Genomic DNA, 21,987 nt, shown 5'->3' with positions numbered 1-21,987 from the left:
CATGGTAGCAGAATTTATCAGCTGAATCACTAAACTACAAAACTTCTAGCTTTCTTAGTTGTCTGGCAATGGAACGCTTGAAGCATCAGTTGGAACTCTGTTATTCAGGGTACTGGCTAAAGGCTTGTGCTTTGATCAGGGCATCTTTAGGAACCTTGATTGTGTTCCAGTCCTTTTTTGGTTTCCATGTCTAATGATGATCTGTTTTCTAGTTTTCCTTTGTCTTTTTACATTTCAGACAGTTTAAAGTCATCCCTGGATCTCTTATCTGTTGAAGAGAATTTCTTCTTTCCAACTTTTTTCTTGACAGATGGAAAGGAGGAAGGCAGCTATATACTTCCCCTTCTCCCTTCCTGGGAACATATTTTTCCAGTTTATGACTTGAACTTTTCACATGTACTAATATCTCTCGGAAGATAAACTGATAAAATTAGAGAAGAAAGTACAATAGTCAGATACCAACAGGGGTACACCTGTTTTACAATTTAAATCTCACATTCTTCAAAATGGTTTTTTCATGAATGAAACTAGTTACCTTGCTTCCAGACTTATCTTCAGCTTTCTTAGCTTGGCATGGACATACCCCCATTTGTCTATGCTACTCCTTCTTAGCTGTTCTCAGGTTCCTATGAAATTGTATTATTTGCCGAGTTCTCTCCCCCTCCCCCTCCCGCCCCCAACTGCCCTTTCACATCCTATGATACTCCTTCATACCTGGAATGGTCTTCTTACCTCCTCCCCCAATGTTGGGCATTTTTAAATACCAAAATCAAGTGGCCCTTCAGTGAAGGCTTCTTTGACTGCCTTCCCTCTCCTGGACTTCCCTTCCCTTCAAATTCATAACGTCTTGTTTGTACTTCACATTTATTTGTTATGTTGTGTATGTGCTGTACTCTTCTACTTGTCCTAAGGGCAGGGATCATGGCTGTCAGTACTTAGCAAAGGACCACAAGTAGAAAGTATTGAACAAATGTTGGTTAAATTAAAGTTATTGGATAGAAAGCTGAATATCTCAAGAAGATATAAAAATTGGCAAAGTGGGCAACAGTGATATTTTGACTCAACCTTACTATATCAGTACTGTTATTTCTCTTAATGCAGAACTCTTGCCATGGTACTGGGGTCGGGAATAAGTAAAGGGTTCCATTGCCGTATGTATACCTCAGTGTCTGTTGGGACCATCATCTGACAGCTTAGAAGCACCCAGAAACTTAAATCCCAGGGGCTGCTGCAATATCTTATTTGGGAATTAGTGGGGAAATTGGGTTTTGATGGAGAACTTGTTGCAGTTGTTGTGTTAACATTCAGTTTTATGTATAGTTTGAGTCTATTACTCTGAGGGTGGCTGTTGTAACAGTTGAAATGTCTTTTAGGGAGGCCATTCTACCTACCTGACCACACCCTAGTCTGCTGCAGTCCCCAGTGTGGAATTGTAAAAAGTCATTATCTGAGTGGCTAATTTGCCCTCTTATTAGTAATGGTAGGCAGGCACGTCTCTGTGCCACTAGAGGCATCTATTTGTTGTACAAGTTACCACAGGTGGTATTACCGATTTTAACTTTCCGGTCTTTCCATCACCCTTTTTGTTGTTTGGCCTTAAGCCTCAGATATGTACAAAAATAAAATGGAGATAGATGACAAGTAAATTCAATTAACATAGATTTTGGATTCAACATTTTAAAAGAAATTTTTGGGAATAGCCTTTTTGCTCCCTTTACTTGACCAAGTACCCGTATCTTTATTTTTAATTATTATTGACTGCCTGTATCATCTTCTTTCTACCCCCTTGTGTTTTTTCCAAAAGAAAAAAGATAATACCAGTTGCTATTGGAAATTGCCTAGTTACTGCCATATATGTATTACTTCTTTCATTGATTCCTATATTTTTGTCTTTTATTTCATTTCCGCCACACTTTATGTCCCCAGCTAAGACTCAGGAAACCTAAACCTAGCCTCCTTGTCACTAAATAACGGTGTAACTAACTTTGGTAAAGTCATCTCTGTGCTTTATTTTCTTCATTGTAAAATAAAGTGGTTGACCTTTAGGAATATTAAGACCCTTTTAATTCCCCAAATCTGGTTTTATGTTCTTTTCTCTCTAGCAACGTTGTAATAGGGTCTTTGAAGCCCTATTATGCTTTATGCCCCGCAGTGCCTAGGATTGTACTGAATTAGGGACTACGTAAATATTTATAAAATGAGGATGGTAATAGCATTTGTCTCCCACATTTGTTGTTTGGATAAAATGTGATAAAATTTGGAAAGCTCTTTGGATACTTTAAAGTTCTTTATAAGTATTAGCTAAGCTAGCTAATGAAGTATTTATTAAGCTTTTACTGTGTGCTTAGATGGGTGCTAAGCTCCAGTTTACGAAAACAAGTTAGTCCCTACCCTCAAGAACATTACATTCTAATAAGGGAAAGCCAGATGTAAGAGGGAGCTGGGAAAGAGGTGTGGGGGAGGGATGGAGAATGCAACTGGAACTTCTTATGATTTAGAGGTTCCAAGCATAGACTCATCAATAATTGAAAAAGCCTCAGAGTAGGTACTCATCTTCTTGTAAAGTGTCTATATATTTTTGTCTTCCATGGTTAGTCATTAGTTTGAATTCTGTATTAGCTAAAAGAATACTTGTGTTCACATGTCTTAGAATTAGCTCTCCAGCTGGTGCCTAGGAGCATTTATGTGGCCGGGTTGTGTGGCAGCTGCCTGGACACACTGGGACCTGGGACCAGGACTGGTGTTCTGGGCTCATATTCTCTCCCAGCTCTTGGAGGCCTATGCCAGTAACCCTGGTGTTGAAATGGGTTGGGCCATACAGGTTCTGCCACATGCTGAGGTTTATTACAATCTGATTTCCTCAGTTGACAAGACTCACTAATGTGGATGCCCAGATCTAGCCAGAGTTCCTGGGGAGCTTTGAGAAACTTGAGATAGATGTGTTGGATTCAAAGGAGCTCAAATTTGAATATGCTAAAAAGAACCAGAAGCCATTCTGCTTGGAGTTCCCTGGCATTGTGGAAGATTTCAGCTGATACCCTTGCTGCAGGCAGTTGGACCATGTTCAGGAGTACAGTGAAAAAAACACTATCTGTGTGCCCAGGATACAATCTTTGGATATTGAAATAGCCTGGAATGGGGAAAGCTATACATAACATGGCTGTTGATAATAGTGCTCTGAAGAAGGGTAGCAGTATGTGTAGGCAAAAGCTCATGGTCTTTGAGATTACCTGGACTAATAGCCAAAGGTAAGCACAGGAATCTTTCTGGATTAAAGGAATATCATTCAGGATCATTCTTCAATATTTGTAGTTGGAAAAGACAGAAACAAGTAGCTGGCAGAAATGCTGGTTAAGGAGCAATCCATAAATACCAGTTTTGTTCAAAACTTGTGATACGGTACGGGTGATGCAAACCTCAAGAACTTGACAAAAATACAAGATATGTTTGGTATATGTGTGAACTTTATACAGAAACTCTTGTAAAAAATGACTGCTGTCCTTTACATTTAATTTTCTGGATGTTACTCAGTGTTCCTAGGAGCAAATAGTTCCCTAAATGCTTTAAAAATCACAATCTAATATTAATAAAATATGACCACCTCTTTAAAACACACACACACACACACCCTCTCATTTCCCAAATCCTATCATTATCACTTCTTTGAGTTATAATCAGGTATTTTCTCTTCCATATACTGTCCTCTACAATCAGCCACTTAGGTGTTTTATGTATAGATCTAGCAGAACTACTCCTCAATGTGTGAAATCCTTTAATGCCTTTTTTATTACCTATGGTTGTCAAGTATAACCTTACCCTAGCATTCAGACTCCTCCACAGTAGTTCAGTATCCTCTGCTTGTCTGTGGGGCTGTCTCTCATCCTATGTGTACCCTTCTTTTCATTCCTTGTACTGGGTGTTCCTTACATTTTGGTTTGTTTCTTTGCCTTTGCCCACACCGTACATCGTATGTACCTGGAATAGTAATAAAGCCTAGTTTAAATGCTGCCTTCTTGCTGAAGCTTTGCTTTTCCCTCAGTTGGTAAGGATTCTTTCCTCCTCTCTTGGACCTCATATATGTGCTTGTATCAGGTGAACTCCCTGAGGGCAGCTACTGGCGGGGCGGTGGGGGGTGGGGAGCTTTCTTTGTGTCCCCAGTTAGCACAGTGTCTGGCGCATAGCAGTAAGCACTCAATAAATGTTCTTGATTTGCTAACTGACTAGCTAATTGTTTCTCATTTTCAGAATAGGGGTACTGTATAAAGACAACTGTACTATCACCGTCATCAAATATTCAGAGGGGTGATTCTTGTTTTCTTGAAAGATATACTTCAGGCTGGTGGTGGTTGCACTGTATATGCCTACATAGAACAGCGAAACTAGATGTTTAAATGTTTAGATGTTCTAGTATGCCCCAAGGAAAGTATTATATTAATATAGCTCAGTATCACAGTGTATCCTTTTTGGAAGAGACCTCAATGGTCTCTAGCCTTTGCCTGCAGAAGAATCCCTCCACCAGCATACTAGACAAGTAGTCAGTTGTTTGGCTTTTGCTTGAAGACCTCCAAAGAACTCCCCACTTCCTGAAGCAGCCTGTCCTCATTTGGAATAAGACAGTTGTTAGGATTTTGCCTCCAACTCATTCCTGGTGTGGTATTCCCAGTTATGTGCACTGGTTTTTAATAGAATAAGTCAGTTTCTCTATTCCTCTTCCATGTTATAGCCCTTCAGTTACTTGGACAACTGTTATGTCTTCCCCAGCACATGCCCATTTTCTTATCTTCAGGCCAAATGCTACTTTTCTATAATTTTATTTTGCTGTTAATTATAATAACAACAAGCCACATTTATGTAGCACCTTATGTTATGTGCCAGGCACTATGCTAAGTGTTTACAAACACTTCATTTGATTCTCATAACAACCTCACCAGGGGGGTTATCATTTTTTTATTTTACCTCCAGTTCAGGAAACTGATGTAAACAGAGGTTGATTGACTTGCCTGGGTTCACAGTTAGCAAGTGTCTAAGGTAGGATTTGAACTCAGATCTTTCTGACTACAAGCACAGAACTATGCAGTGGGCCACCGAGCTGCTCCATATTGCAAACACTGGGATTTCCATTTGCATTTCCTGTTTGTAAATGTAAAAATTGGCTTTTGGATTATTAATGATGTCATTGCAATATGAATATCACAAAATGCTGTATTAAAATTGTTTCATTAGAGGCCATTCACATGAGTACCCCATCTCTACATCTCACTCCTCTTGACATTATGCCTATCGTCCTCATTTATTAGTCTTTGATGGAGATAGTGGATCACTATTTCTCACCAAGATCTTTTCCCCTTCTTTCTCTGTCAGCAGATTGCCTCCACAATCATCTGCCATCTGTTCTTCAGTTTCTTCCTATCAATTGGTTCCTTTCTTGATGTCTACAAACATTCCTGTGCCTTCTCCTTACTTTAAAAAACACACATACCTCACTCACCCCTACTCATCTTCTTAAGCCATCATTCTTTACTTCTCCTATTCTAGAGAAAACTGCCTATACTGGTTCTGTAGTTTCATTTCTCTCTTCAACCTTTTGCAGTCTGGCTGCCCACATCAGCACTGAAAACTACTCTCAGAAGTTACCAGTGAAATCTTTATGGTCAGATCCAAGAGTTTTTTTTTCACCCCTGCCATTCTTGGCCTTTCTTCTGTATTTGACATTACTGACCACCATCTGCTTTCTGTTACATTGCTTTCTCTTGGGTCCTATGCCTCTTTTTCACTTTGCTGGACCTTCCATCCTACATAGAGCACACCCTGCCCCAGCTGTGGATGTGGTAAAGTGTTCTTGACTCCAGGTAGGAAGACCTTGTTTGAAATCCCAACTCTGACCCCAACTGCTGTGTGACCTTGGGCTTCTGTTGCTTCCATTTCCTCAAATGTAAAATGAGAGGACTGGACTCAACCTTTAAGGTCCTTTTTAGCTCGCTTTGATACCAAGGCTCTATACACTTTCTTACTTGGTCATATCAACTACCATGGGTTTAATTATCTGTGAGGACTCCCATGTCTGAATAGTCAATCCTAGTCTCTTCCCAACTGCATCCCCTAACCATGTGTTGGACATTTACACCTGGATTCCTACATATAATAGGTCAAAAGCAATCTTCTTTCACTCTCAAATCTTTCCTTTCACCTCTCAGACTTCCCCCTCTTTCTGTTGAGCATCCAGTCACCTTGTTTCACAATTTCGATGTCATCCATCACCTCTCATTTTCACTCATTCCCTATGATCCAGTCTGTTGCCCTGTCCTGTCATTACTAACACCATAGAATCTGTTGTAGCCTCTTGGCTCACACTGCCACTACTCTAGGTCCAGCCCATATAACCTGTTGCCTCTATTTTCTCTCCAGTGCAGTACATCTTCCACACGTTGTATTTCACTCTTAAGATGGTGTTAGTATTTTTGGATATCTTGTCACATTTCAGGCTCAAATTGAGCCTATATCCCATTAAAATTCCCAAGTCTTATAATAAAAAAAGGATATCTTCCATACTTTTGCAGTTTTCTTTTTTAACTCAAGTGCTGTGCTGTCGGTATTGAGCCTCCTTTTCAGCAAGGAATGGAAACTCTTGGAGGTAGTATCTGTTTCCATTTTGTCTTTGCTGTGCTGTGCTGTGCTGTGCTGTGCTCTGTGAACAAAGCAGAATTGAAGTAGCTCAAAAGAAAGGCAAGATGCACAAATTTAGAAAATGCATCCCAAATGTTCACATGGACTATTTGTGCCTGAGCTGTGGTAGAACATTCCCAGCTTGTACTGGTTTGATCAGCCACAGTGGGATATACCGTAACTTTTGACTGTGGCCTGGTGATGTCATTTTGGTCCTCTTTGGGAATGAAGGACAACAACCAACTGACCAGCATAGTCAAAGATAGTATAGTGCTTGTTAATCTTATTAATGGAGTTGTGCCCTCCTTCCCTGCTTCTCCTCATCCTCTGCTGCCCCGCCCCCGCCAAAGTTGCAGCCCATTGAGCTTTCTCATCATCCTTCCTTAAATTCTGATATCTCTGCAACTTTTCTGCACCATACTTGTGTAACCCTTGGACTAGCTAGTGATTTTCCCCTACTCTTGATTGCTTCCAATCATACTTTTTCTGGATTATGTCTTTTATACAACTTGTTATACAGCCATCTTTTATATGAATCGATAGATCAAAAAGCATTTAGCAAGTACTGGCTTTTGCTCCAGGAATAGTGCCAGGTAGATTGGCACACCATAGGCAAACTTGCCCTCGAGGAGCTTGCGTGTGTATAGAGCAGGAGTTAGGGACTCTTGGTCTTGGACCCCTTTGACAGTCTGGTGAACCTATGGATGTCTCAGAACAGTGTTTTTAAAGAATGAAATATGTGGGATTACAACGGAAACCAGTTACTGAAATAGGATTATCAACGAAAAACCTTACAGACCCTGTAATAAGGGGAGGTAGCAGCAATGGGTAGTTGGTGGCCAGAGAATTTTGTTGTGGAAGGTCATCGCCATAATAAGGGGAGCCATAGGCAGCCAGGCAATGTAGGACTGGTTTGCAGGATATTTTTCTGTAACAAGAGATAGAAATGGGGAGGAGCAGCTTGCAGCAAAGGGCCAATGGCAAGAAGCCGGGGCATGCTTTGGCTTCTTGGTAGATGGCCAGAGAGATGGGGAACCATGGTCTGAGGCTGCCAGGGTCAGGTCAGGTGACATTTTCACCCATCCTCATAGGCTAGCCCTGGGGCAGCCCTCCACAGCTGCCCTGACTATCCACTGGGGTCAAGTCTACACTAGGGGGAGCTATGAGGAGAGGAGTGTGATGGCAGGACAGGTGCCTGGAAACCGAGGCAGGACCTGGTCTGGGTGGTAAAATGCTACAGCCTACTTTGTTTCTTCCTTGCCCTTTGGTTTGCCTCTAATTCAAAAAATATCTGTGTCTCAGTCATGTGGTTGTTTTACACAATGGTCATTTCCCAACAAACTCTCTTCTTTCTTAACAAAGAAAATCAGCTAAGCAAAGCTCCCTGCCCCCACCTGATAATGTTTTTACCACATTCTCTACTTCCTTCTGCCCACTATGTACCCTCCTTCCCAAATGCCCTTCCTCTTCACCTCAGCCTCCTGGCCTCTATCCCTTGGCGGTATGTGCTATTATCCCCGTTCTGTAGATGAGGAAATAGGTGAATTTGCTAGGGTCACACGGGTGGGAAGTATCCGATGTCGATCTTGAACTGGTCTTCCTGATGTTGGGGCCAGGCTCTATCCATTTCACCACCTAGCTGCATCTTTCCAAACGAATTAAATTCTAGTTTTTGCTAGAGACCTTTTCCCTTTTTAAAAAATAATTATTTTTAGTTTTCAACATTCGTTTCCACAAGATTTGAAGTTACAGATTTTCTCCCCCATCTCTCCTCTCCTCCCTACCCCAAGATGGCATGTATTCGGATTGCCCCTTTCCCCAGTATGCCCTCCCTTCTGTCACACTCTCCACCCCACCCCCCCTTTCCCCTTACTTTCTTGTAGGGCAAGATAGATTTCTATGCCCCGTTGCCTGTATACCTTATTTCCCAGTTGTATGTAAAAACAATTTTTTTAACATTTGTTTTTAAAACTTTCAGTTTCAAATTCTCTCCCTTCTTTCCTCCCCACCCACCCTCCTTGAGAAGGCAAGCAATTCAATATGGGCTATACATGTATTGATGTGCCAAGTGCTTCCATAATAGTCACGTGGCGAAAGACTATCTCCCTCCATTCTGTCCTGTCCCCCTTTATTCAATTTTCTCCCTTGACCCTGCCCCTTTTCAAAAGTGTTTACTTTTGATTACTTCCTCCCCCCCCCCCCCCATCTTCCCTCCCTTCTGTCATCCCCCGTCTCTTATCCCCTTCCGCCTACTTTCCTATAGGGTAAGATGCCCAATTGAGTGTATATGTTAAATCCGATGAGAGCAAGATTCACTCATTCCCTTTCACCTGCCCCTCTTCCCTTCCATGCTTTTTCTTGCCACTTTTACTTGAGATTATTTACTCCTATTCTATCTCTGCCTATCTCCTCCCAATATATTTCTCTCTCACCCCTTAATTTAATTTGTATTTTTTTAAGATATCATCCCTTCATATTCAACTCACCCTGTGCCCTCTGTCTATATCTATGTATATTCCCTTCAACTACCCTAGTACTGAGAAAGGTAGAGACCTTTTCCAATGAAGAATAGAAGCTTTGGCTAGGAGAGCCAGGACGTAGAGGAAATTGAGGTGTGGAGAAGCAGAATTGAAGGAACTATGATAGTATGTTTTGGACTTTGCAAGAAGAGCTAAACCATCTCTTCTAAAGTAATTTTTTGCTAACCATAGAAGGCAGCTAGATGGCTAAGTACATGGAATGCTGTCACTTAACCTGTGTTTGCCTCAGTTTCCTTACCAGAAAAATGAGGATAATAATTGCACCTATATCCCAGGGTTGTTGCAAGGATAAAGTGAGATATTTGTACTTTGTAAACCTTAAAGCATTATGTAGATGTTATTGCACTCCCTCCCTGGGAGCTTACTTTGTCAAGCATAGGGCTAAATACTGGGGATACAAATAGGGGCGGGGGAGGGGTTCCTACTCTTTAGAGCCCTCATAATAATAGGGAGAGGCAACATAGAAAAGTTCGGTGGCAGGGGAAGAGACAAGGCCTTTGGGTCTTCTCCACACTCTCAAGGTACCCTCTCCCCCTACCATTTCAGCTGAGAACCTTCCTTCATATTTCACTAAAAAAAATTGAGACCATTGGTGGAGAGCCCACCCTTGCTTCATTCTCTTCCTCATTTCAGCATTCAAATGCCTTCCAACTCTATTTCCTCCTTCATTCATGTCTCACATGAAGAGGTAGATATTTTCCTTGCCAAGGCAAATCTCTCCTTCATCCTGTCTTTTCCAGCAAATAGATTGCCCCCTCTAGCATCCTTACTTTCTCACTAATCTCCAGTCTCTCCTTGATTACTGGCTGCTTCCCTTCTACCTATAAATATGTCCATGTCTTACCCATTCTTAAAAAAAAAACCCAGACTTGATTCATTTATTCCCCACTAGCTTTTGCCCTGTATATCTCCTCCCTTTTTGTAGCTCAAGTCACTGAGACTCCTCTATAGTATGTGTCTCTCTCAACACTACCCTTTCCTCAGTTGCCAGTCGTTTGTCTCATAAGTGCCAAATCTAATGGTCTTTTCTCGACCCTCATCCTTTTTGACCTTCTCTGTAGCCTTTAACACCATCAATCACCTTGATATTCTTTTCCCTCGCGGGTTCCTTGACGACACCATTATCCCTTGGTTCTTCTCCTACTTATGTGACTGCACCTCCATCTCCTTTGGTGGATCTTTGTCCACGTTGTGCCCCTCAATTGTTGGTGTTCCCCAAGGCTCTGTCCTGCGCCCTCTGTTCTCCTCCCTCTATGATATTTCACTTGGTGACTTCATCAGCTCTCATGGATTCAGTTATCATCCTTATGCAGATGATTCTCAGGTTTGTTCAGCCCTAACTTCTCTGCTCACCTCTAGATTCCTATTTCTAAATGCCTATTGGAATATTCATCTACATTTCCTATCAGTATCTTAAGTTCAACATATTTCAAACTGAACTCATTACTTCTTTTCTCCCTCCCCTTTTCCAAATTTTCATTTTACTATTGTGAATAGCTTGCTTGTTGGTTTTCCTGCCTTAAGTCTCTCCCTATTCAAATCCATTCTCCACTGAGCTGTCAAAGTGATCCTCCTAAAGCACCAGTCTGACCTTGTCATCCTTATTCAACTCAGGTGACTCCCTGTTACCTTCAGGAGCAAATATAAAATCTGTTCAAAGCCTTTCTTAACCTGCCTCTGTCCTGCATTCCCAGTTTTCTTAAACCTTAAAGTACACACCAACCCCCTGACCTGATTACTGTTCCTTTAACAAGGCATTCCATTGCCTTTCTCCGGCTGTCTTTCATGCTTGGAATGCTCTTCTGTCTTGGCTTCCCTCACTTTCTTCAGGTCCCAGCTAAAATCCCACCTTCCTGATCCCCCACAATGCTTCTGCCTTACCTCTAAGGTTAATTCCGGTTTTTGCTGTCTGTAGTTTGTTCATAGATGGTTGCATGTTGCAGACTTAACACTATGAGTTTCTTGAGAGCAGGGGCTTGTGGGGGCTGTGGGAGGAGGTGCCTTTCTTTGTGTCCTCAGTGCCTAGCGCAGTGCCTGGCACATGGTAGGTGCTTAATAAATCTTGTTGACTGATACAGCAACAAAGACAAAGATAAAATAGTCCCTACACTTGACAGGCTTATGTTCTTTAAAGTGAGGCATATAAACTTGTTTCTCAAAACTGATAAAACATACTTCATACTATGATTTTGTACGGTGGTGTCAGATTAGAAATTTATTTAATTAGGCATTCCAAAATGAAAATGTAGCAGTGTAGTAAAATTCACAGTCGGCAGTCATGTCTTAAGATTTTCAGTATTTACACACACACACACTCTTACACTAAACATATATTAAACAAAAATATATATTAAAATTGCCAGAAGATTATCTCCTGTTGTCAGAAATGTAGAAAATAATGTTCATATTGATTTTTATAGGACTCGCTGGCACATTTCTTTTTCGTACGAATGCTTTACTTTGGAGAATTTGTTCAAACATCTAATGAAAAAGCGCACCCAGCCTTCAGTGTGATCTCTTCATGGTGATGCCCGTTTCCTTGCCTTAGAATTTTCCTCATCGTGAAAATAATGGTTCTGTTACTTGGGGAAGAGAAAGACTAGTGACCGTATTTGAACTCAGCTCTGATAATCAATCTTTCTCCTCACTTTCTACGGTCTCCTTGAGATTTCCTTACAGAAGTTTTTCTGTATTCATGTAAAGAAGGGACTAAGGTAGGCAGCTAGGTGGCACAGTGGGTAGAGCACTAGGTCTGGAGTCAGGAAGATCTGCGTTCAAATGAGGCCTTGGACACTTACAAGCTGTGTGACCCTGGGCAAATCACTTAACCCTCTTTGCCTCAGTTCCTCTTCTGTAAAATGATCCGGAGGAGGAAATGGCAAACCAGTCTAGTGTCTTTGCCAAGAAAACCCCAAATGGGGTTGTGAAGAGTGGGACACTACTGAACAGCAACATGGTCTTTTAAGTGTAAAATAACCTTTTATTTCCATGAACATAAAACAAAACTCCAATTAGTTCTAAATGCAGAGTTGTTTTTTTTTTACCATATTCATACAGATCAATTAGAAATAAGTTCATATTGGGGCAGCTAGGTGGCGCAGTCAGTAGAGCACCGGCCCTGGAGTCAGGAGGACCTGAGTTCAAATCCGGCCTCAGACACTTGACACAAGTACTAGCTGTGTGACCTTGGGCAAGTCACTTAACCCCAATTGCCCTGCCAAAAAAAAAGCAAAAAAAAAAAAAGAAATAAGTTCATATAATATACTTTATGTTTTTGATGGTTAGAGTTGACAATTTCTGCCTAAACTTATAGAATCAGAATGTATTTTTAATTTGCTTCTTGATATTTGGATTGTGAATAAATGTTTTCTTTTTAAAATTACTTTCTATGACAGAGATGTGTGGCTTGATTCAGGAGAGAAACACTGACTTCTTATTTCTTTTTGGTTATACAGCAGATATAATTTCTACAGTAGAATTTAACCATTCTGGAGAATTGCTAGCAACAGGAGATAAAGGAGGTAGAGTCGTCATCTTCCAACAGGAGCAGGAGGTGAGTCCTTCAAACTTGATCTTGGATCCCTGTTACCAGTAGATCCCACTTAAATCTATTGGGAAGCTTAGACTGACTGCCTAGTCATTTTTTTGAAAGAGCAAATAACAGCAACAGCCACAACAGCATAGGGTGCCCTAAGATTTGCAGAGTCCTTTGCATAGATTGAATCCTTTGATCCAAATGGCATAGACCAAACAAAACGGCTCAAGCCGATGGCTTAGCATTTTTCTCCACACTTGCTTTTTAGTTTATTTTGTTTTTAAAAACATCTTAGGAAAATTGGCTAAAAGAATGATGTTCTTTGAACTCTCAACCTTGAGGACTTCCTTCACTGAAGTTGTCTCTTTTTTCTCAGAAATATGAAGAGCAGGTATGGGCCCACCTTTTCTGTGCTCTCCTTTAAAGAAGCTGCCAAATTAAATCAAAAGGCCTATCCTTTTAGTCTTGTCAAAGCATTTTAATCTGCCCATTGACATCCAACGTTTGAAGTGCCTGTTGCATGGTATTTGTACTTAAAAAAAAACTGAGCATTTAAATTGGATTCTTCCTATTTAATAATCCAGGAATCACTCAGAACCATTTTGCCCAATTTAGTAGGATTTTTCTCAAAATAGAGTTTGCTGTGAATTAGAACCTTCTCTAGTCTTGGTTTTACAGAGCAAACAGCCTTACAACCATTTAAATGTTGTGACTGAAGGATGTGGCTAGAGTGGGCCATGCTTCCTAGATCTGACTGACAAGATTTCCTACTGAAATGTGGAACATACTTGGTGGAACTTGCCTCCTTGTTTTCCCCATGGCCCTGTCCTTCCCTTTGCAAACCAGGAGTAAAGCTTGACCAGTTTATTAAGCCATAGGCACAGCCCCAAATTCCCTGGGCGCTCTCTACCTTCTATCCAACTCTGGTGTTGGAGCTTCACAATTGGGTGGTCTAAGGCCAAGTCAAACAGAGTTAATTGTCTGAAATCTGCTAAAACTCATGCAGTTCAAATTCCAGGGTTGAGGTTTTAAAGGCTTGGGAAATTCCTTATGGAAATCAAGAACATGGTAATAATACTCCTACTTTGCACTTCTATAGCGCCTCTGACCTGAGGATCTCAAAGTGCTTTACAAACACTAATGAATTAATCCTCACAACACCCAGTGAGGTAGGTAATTCCATGTTAAAAGAAATGATTGATAGTGTCTGATAGATACACACAGGCCAAGGGTGTTTGTTTATGTTGAATCTAAGAGTGGGGGTTTTTTCCCTCTTCTCTCTGTGCTTGGGTTTCCAGTTAGCTAACATCTTGACCATAGGTATAATCACTGCGGTTTTTTCCTTGTCCATTTTGAAATTTTCCCCTTAAAGAATCTTGTATCATTGGATAGCACAGACTTAAAAGTTTAAAAGAGATTCTCTAGCGTTAAATGAAAGCCTTGTATTGTTTCTCTTTAAAACATAAGTAGTAGTTGGCTTAGTTAGAAGTCTTTCACCTTAAAATGAGGTCATTTTTACATTTGGGAGAGGTTTTAAGTAAGGTTTGTTAAAATCTAGTTCAAAGTGAATTATGACTCTTTAAAGGAAAGAATGGATACATTTTTTGATCATGATTAATTCTATTCATGTAGATAATTGTATAGTTGAGGCTACGTTGATCCTTTTCCCCACCCCCAGTATTTACAGGTCTGCTATACTGAAATTAGAGTAAGAAATAAAGTTGGTGACATGTTTATAAGGCCTTGGAATATTTAGGAAAATCCCAAAGCCAGAATATATTGTAAAAGAAGTTGTTTCCTCTGTTTTTCTTAACCTCTTTCTACTAAAATATTCTAAAGAGATACTATTGTAGGCACTTGTATAAAAAGAAAGGATCCAAATGACCATTTTCTGGAATAGTTCCATTGGTGGAGAAGATTATCTCACTCACGCTAGACTTAATAGTTGTGAATATACATTTAAGCCTGTTTTTAAAGTGACAGATGAAAGACAGTGGTCAAGAACTGGATTTCTGCCTTGAAACTTGGTCTCACTGTTTGTAATTGCCACTTCCTGTATATTACAAGTCATTATTTTCCAGGTGAACTTCTGTGGACCCAGAATCATGTTGTCCTCTCCTCTGCTTGTGTGACCCTTTGACAAGGACCTTTGAGTGCTCAGGAGCTCAGGCTTCCCTGGGTTGGCTTCAAGTTGGTTCTCTAAATGCTGTGTTGTGCTCCAGCAAGTAATATTATACTATGCCAAATGACAAAATCCCTTGTATCAAACATGGTCTTAATTGAAAATAAATCATAGAATCAAACCAGTTATCTGCTTGAGTTGTGTGGTGGAGCTCCTATGACAGATGTGCAGTAGAAACAGATTATGCCCACAGCTTATTTTTCCTGGCTGCTTAAGGCAAAAATGGCTGAACATCTCCAAATTGCCAAGTGAATAAGGTTTATCTTAAGTGTCCATAGCAGTCCTTTCCCCACCTCTTCTCCCCCTGTTACTTTGTGAAACAAGAGTGTATCTTAGTCTGCTATGTTTCAGATTAATTGACTAATAATAACTTTTTACTGTTACTTTTTAAAAATTTAGCCCTCTGATTTCCTTTATTTTCAAACATTTCTTACCTTACCCCAGCGCCCCACCCCTTGATTTAATATTGAGAGGTGGGTTCGGGCTCATTCCCATTACTGAGTACTCTGTTTTCTATCCAGAACCTATCTAGGTTCTCTTTAAATTGATCTTCTTTAAACAGTAAATTTGAAATGTGGGTTACCCACTCTTGGGCTTATTCCAAGAGAGCCTTGGAAGACCATACCTGAAAGCTGTTGGAAAAGCTCTTCCTGCAAGAGAATTCAAACCAGATGAGGAGATGATCTCTAAGACTCCCCTTCCTCCTCTGCTAGAATGAAATTGACTGAGTTCAGTCTTCCAGTCTCCCACAAGAGGAAAAAAACATTCCTTTGTGCCTTCTGCCACCCCAGATCAGATATCTGAAGTTTTTGGATTCCCTTGTTTGTTAAATCTGTCTAATCTAGTCTCTGATGACTTGGTGACTTTGGGCAAGACGTCTCATCTCTCATGGTGCCTTTAAAGTGAAGAGTTTGGATTAGCTGGTCTCAGAGCTTCCATTCATTGTTGTTGTTCAGTTTCCAACTCTTTGTGACCCCATTTGGGGTTTTCTTGGCAGAAATACTGGAGTGTTTTATCATTTCATTCTTGGGTTCATTTTATAGATAAGAAAACTGAGGCAAACAGGATTAAGTGACTTACCCAGGGTTACACAGCTTGTTAAATGTCGGAGATTTGAACTCGGGGAAGATGAGTCGTCTTTACTTCAGGCTAGCACTCTATCCACTGCGCCATCTAGGTGCCCCAGGTAGAAGCAGATCTCTGATCAGATAGTTGATGTTTTGTTTCTTCTGGAACAACATTTTCCAGCTGACCTGAAGATTAACCTTTATTTAATATCACGTATCTTGCTGTACAATAAGGCCTAAATTCCAGAAAGCCTCAGTTGGCCAAGATTGAAGAAGTATTTTTTGAAAATTTTTGTTTGCTCACTTGGGTTTGGGGCATTTAATGAATTTGCATCAGCTTGTGGTTCTCTTCCCCGCCCCCAAATCACACACAACTCTGGGGTTAGTCACAGAATTTTAGACTTGGAAGGGACTGACGAGGTCATCTAGGCCAGCTCCTTGATATTAGAGGTGAATAAGGGAATTGCTCGGGGTCATTCAATTAATGACAGAGGAGGAAATAATTCCCATCTATTAAGTCCTGGGTCCAGTGTTCTTTTCACTTTGGGTGAGTTCCCATTTAGGTAAACTTCCCACACATATAATATTCTGTTACATATATTGATTACGTAACCCTTATTTTCATAAGCCTTTGCAAGAAAATACTTCATAATTATATTTTATTGGTGCAGTTCCTGGGTATTCAAAATGATGGCTCTTAGGTTCTGAATGCCATATTCATCAAAGAATGACCAAGTACTTTTAATAGTGGCAGTTGAGTACACTGTACCTGGGCTCAGTTGGACTAGATTTGCAAAGGCTTTTTTCATCCCAACAGTGCTATGAATATGTAGTGCAGTTTTTTTTTTTTAAGTAATAGTAAGAAACTTTTTAAAATGCCCTTTAAAAGGATTTTCAACAAACATCAAATCTATAGGGGAATGTCTAGTTCAAGTTCATTTAACCAGAACTTAAAATTTATTAGAATGCCATTTACTGAGACCATTCCAGGCAATTTAAAAGTCTAAATGTCTATAAAAATCAGAACTTAGGAAACTGGTGGGTTTAATATTTTCTTCAGAATTCGTAGACAAACATAAGTTTTATTTTTTGGAAGATCGACATTTCGTTTTAAAGCATTGATATTTATTTCAATTTTAGATTAATTTTGTAGTTGGATCAGAAAACTGATTTTAGCCTTTCTTTTGTGCTAGGGCTATATGAAGTTGTGGAAGCAATGACTTGTTTGTTTGTTGGGCCGTACTTTTGCAATTACTATATGGAATTGCAGACTCCAAAGTAGAAGGTAGAAAATTAAAACAGCCTTTGTTAACCTAGAGTGTCCAGAGGCTTGGCTTGATTATAATGAAGGACATTGTGGAGAGCCCTTTGCGCTGCATGCATTCTTGCAAGGAGGTTCTGTAGAAGGGCCTCAGCACTCAGCCAGAGCTGCTCTTTGCGGAGTTACTAACAATCTTCGTAACTGCCAAATCCAGTAGCCTTTTTTTCAACTCTTACCCTTCTTAACTTCCCTACAGCCTTTGACACTGTCAGACACCCTCTGCTCCTTGGTTGTCTCTTTGGCATTCATTTCTGGTCTCCATGTTGGAGGGTGGATGTTAACAACCTGAAGTGCACCCAGCACAGGGTAGCCAGGTTGGTAAGAGTTTTGGAGCACTTAGCCTATAGAAACCTAGGGTGGAAGGTTTGAGGGAAGTGGAGCCAGAACTCTGAAATCTATTTCTTAGTGTTAAATCCAGTGACAGTAAACATGTACCTTGGGAGAGTATTAGTGACTTCTTATAGAAGAAGTGAATACAAGTTATCCTATTTTGTGCAGATCTACAAGAGTGGTTTTGATCATCGTCTGGCAGGGATTTTCACTTTATGAACTCCTGTAATAGGGCATCAGGGCCCCCTGCTACACCAGCATTGGCTCCCTCACGCTCTCTGGTAAGCAGCAGCAGATATACATGTGTTAGTGGTGTGAAGGATGGTTTAGAGGAGGTTGCTCCCCATTCTATTGCAGTAGCCTCTAAGCTGATTCGCTTTCATCCTTGAGGTGGCTGCCAGTGCCCAGGTCTGATAGATTCCCTACCTATTCAGGAACTTGTAGAGGCTCCCTGTTAGCTGCAGGAAACAAATACAGATTCTTTGGGATTGAGGGCTGGCCCCAGCCTGGCTCTCACCAGCCCTTTCAGCCAGATTCCTTTGTTGCCCAGCTAGCCTGGATTTGTTGGTATTTCTTAATCTCCCTGAGAGCCAGAGAAGGCCCAATAAGAAGCATTCATCAAGTGCCTTCTCTGTGTCTGGTGTCATCATCTCATTTGGTTGGTAATATGGGTAGTGGAGTCGGGCTTGGGCTTTCTTTGGAGTGCCCTTTTTCTCTGTCAGAACATGCTGGAGCTGTTTGCTCCCCCCTTAGTTTACATAGTAAACTCCTAATAAGTGCTTTATCTAGCTTATACGAATTGCTACCCATCTCTGTTCTCTCTCATGGCTAAACTCCTCAAGAAGGCTACTGACAGTGGGTGCCTCCACTTCCTCTTCTCTCACTCTCTTCTGAGCTCTCTGTGGTGTGATTTCCAACCTCAGCTGCTCTCTCCAGTTACCAGTGGTGTCTTAACTGCCAGATCCAGGGGCCTTTTCCCAAGTCTCCTTGACCTCTCTTCTCCTTTATACTCTCTTCTCTAGGTTTTTCTGTTACCACTCTCTCCTAGTTCTACCTATCAGACCACTTCTTGTTATCCTTTGCTAAATCTTCATTCAGGTCATACCTGCTAACCATGAGTATCCTAGAGGCCTTCCTCTTCTCCCCCTATGCTGTTTCATTTGGCGATCTCATCAGCTCCCGTGGATTCAGTTAACATTTCTGTGCTGACGGTTCTATGATGACCTCCATTCATCTATCCCATAGACATCTTAAACTCAGCATGTACAAAAGTCTTGTGCATCTCTCCTCCCTACCCCTACCCCCCAGCCCTGCTCTTTTCTTAGGGTAGTAACTTACTGATTACTATTGAGGGCACCACCATCCTCCCAGTCATTCGGGGTCGAAACCTAGGTATCCTTGATTCCTTTCTCTCACCCTCCACATCTAAAGTTGATTTTGTCTTCATAAAATTTCTGGCCTTATGAGCCCTTCTTTCTTCTGATACTGTCACCGTCCTGGTTCAGGCCTGACTGTTGTAATAGTCTGATTATTCCCTACCACAAGCTCTCCCCACTCCAGTCCACTCTCCCTCCACTCAGCTGTTAAAATTGTCTCCTTAAAGTGCAAGCCTGAAAATGGTGGACATTCAGTAAACTCCAGTGACTCCTTATCACCTTCAGGACCAAATATTAAGTCTTTTGTTTGGCATTCAAACCCCTTCATAACCTTCTTCCTGCACCCTTCTCCTATCCCCTTCTCCTGCCGCCTCCCCCCAATATTTTTCTTCAGTGACACTGGCCTTCTTTCTTTTCCTCTCAAGATACTCTTACCTCCTGACATTTTTACTAGCTCTGTGTCATAACTCAAATGCTTTTCTTCTGCACTTTGTGACTGCTTGCTGAAATCCCACCTTCCATAGGAAGCCTTTCCTAATCCTCCTTTAATACTAGTGCCTTCCCTTGGAGATTATTTCTGATTTATCCTGTCTTTAGCTTGTTTGTACCCAGTTGTCTGTATGTTGTCTTGCCCCTCCCCCTTTAGATTGTGAGCTCCTTGAGGGTGGGGTACTATCTTGCCTTTCTTTTTATCCCCGGTACTTAGCAGTGTCTGGTACATAGTGTAGGAGTAATCAATGTTTTAATAACTGACTTTACTGGACACACCCTCCTCGCCACTGCCTCATCAAATCTCTTCATTTTCTTCTAGGCTGAGCTCAAGTGGCAGCGCCTCCATGAGGGCCTTGATGCTCTCAGTTGCAAGGGGCTCCTGGTGCCCCTCAATTATTTTCCTTAATATTAATGTTGAGGGGCAAGATGGTGTTAGTGGAAAGAGCCTTGGCTTGGCTCTCAGAATATCTAGGTTTGAGTCCCAGCAAGGCCACTTAATGCCTTTGTGAGCCTGTATTTTTTTTTAACTCCCAGAGAATGTCAGCTCCTTGAGAATAGGCCCAGTGTCATTTGAAGAGTCAGTGAGGCAGACTTGGAATCCGGAGAATCAGGCTTCAAATACCAGTTCTTACCTACAAGTTGTGTGACCTTGGGTAAATCACTTATTTGATCTTCAGTTTCCTCATCTGTAAAATGGAAGTGTTTGTACCTACCTCACATGGTTGCAGTGACCAAAGGTCTTTGCAGATGTTTAAGCCTCTGTAAACCTTTGATGATGCCGCTTTCTGCCTCTCCCTCCTCCTTGCACTTTCACTTGCCATTCTTCCTACTTGGGACACAAAGGTGAATTATTTGAGGTGATTACCATAGCTCAGTCAGGGTGCTAATTGAGGGCATTTTGAACAGATGTAATGGTTTGTGAATGTAACATCAAGGGAGAGACCCAGAGGAAGATGTCATACAATGAGCTGCAAGACTATGCCCTTGATCCAGTGATTTCCCCCCTTTGGGTCTTATGGTGGGAGGCATGGGAGTTTATTACATTTACCTGTAAAAAAAATTTCTGACCATCATTACTTATAATAGAAATTGAGAAGAAGGGAGGAGGTGAGTGAGTAGTACTTCTGTTGGGAGGCAGCAAGCAGAATTCTAGTAAAATAAGATTATTCAGTATACACTTTGAGCCCTTTTTGTTTTTCATCATGTCACAGTCATGACTTAGCTCACAGAAAGTGAGCGTAGATTGCTCTGAGGATCTGGGAGTTCACTGTTACATTCAAAACGAGCAGATGGTCACACGTGCTGCAGTCCATGGCATTTTGTGGCTGCTTACATGTTCTTCTTAGAAAGTTGCCGGTGTGTGTTCCTCTTTTCAGCATGGGTTTTTTTGGGAGGGGGGGGAGAGGCTAAAGACAGGTGGTGCTGCTTTTGTGTGAGTTTCAGGGGAGGAGATTATTTAAATCTGTTTATATATGAATACAGATGCAGTTATTTAGCAGTTACTGCCCTTTCTATAAGGCTTTATTTATCTGGCAGCCTTGGGTAATGAATTTTCCAGGCCATTGAAGTTTAGCCTATCAAATGCCAGTCTCCCGTTTTAACCATTTTAGTGGTAATATTTTATAAATATTTTATATTTTTTGCCTCTTCATAGGTGTGATTGAATTTTTTCTTGATGACTCAGTGTCATGATGAAGTTGATTGTGTTCTGCTCTAGTCCAAAACCAGGAGCATCTGCTTGAGCATCTCTAGAGCCTAACAGTTCTCCAGAAGCCTTCTTAGTTTTCTCCTCTGATTCTGTCATGGTCGGAAAAATTAGCTCAGTAATGGAAGGTGACACGACGTGTTTAAGTAAACTACTTAAGAGAATATCTATGTATCAGATTACCGTTTGTCCCAGAATTAGGGCACTCTTCTACTTAGGGAATCGACTGCCATTTGCATACCCGCTTCGAAAACCCCTCTCTGTTTTTTTCTGGGAACTTCCTACATTCCTCTTGTCTCACTTTGGTTGCTTGAGGTTTTTCTCCCTTAAACTACCGCAGTTGCTGCCTAGGCTAAGAGCTGTTTTTTTCTTCACACTGTGTGCACATTAAGGTGGACCCTGGACTCAAGGATTAGCGCTCTTCTTTATTGGAAAACAGTTCCGTTTCCTGTGTACATGCATGTATTTATTTTAAGCTTTCCTCATTTTCTGAGCTAACCTAGGAACTTAGCCACCTGGCTGCTACTTCTAACGTTGGAACATGGGATCCACTTTCACATTTCGGAAACACAAACTGTCCCAGAAATCCTAAGCTACCCGTGCTGGGTAGTTGTTACTTTCTTTTTTCTTTCCACATATTTTGGTATTTTGTGTTTTCAATATGTATAGTTTTTAAAAATGTTTTTTCTTATTTGATATTTTCTCATTCATAGGTTGCTTTATTCCTGATATTGTTTCCCCCGATTAGCTTAATTAGCTTGTCCAATCAGGGACTG

General features: G+C 41.0%; 1 protein-coding gene across 1 annotated transcript in view; it reads left to right on the top strand.

Moving 5' to 3' along the window:
• PPP2R2A (protein phosphatase 2 regulatory subunit Balpha) overlaps positions 1 to 21,987 on the top strand; it is a 102,617-nt gene that overhangs the window by 59,684 nt on the left and 20,946 nt on the right. The window contains exon 3 of the mRNA XM_036750477.1: positions 12,659 to 12,756. Coding sequence (XP_036606372.1) covers positions 12,659 to 12,756 — 98 coding nt within the window. The remainder of the gene's footprint in view (positions 1 to 12,658; positions 12,757 to 21,987) is intronic.

This window comes from Trichosurus vulpecula, chromosome 3, assembly GCF_011100635.1.
Source record: "Trichosurus vulpecula isolate mTriVul1 chromosome 3, mTriVul1.pri, whole genome shotgun sequence".
Taxonomy (NCBI): domain Eukaryota; kingdom Metazoa; phylum Chordata; class Mammalia; order Diprotodontia; family Phalangeridae; genus Trichosurus; species Trichosurus vulpecula.
Note: the sequence above shows the minus strand (reverse complement) of the source record. Positions and strands in the feature narration are given on the sequence as shown.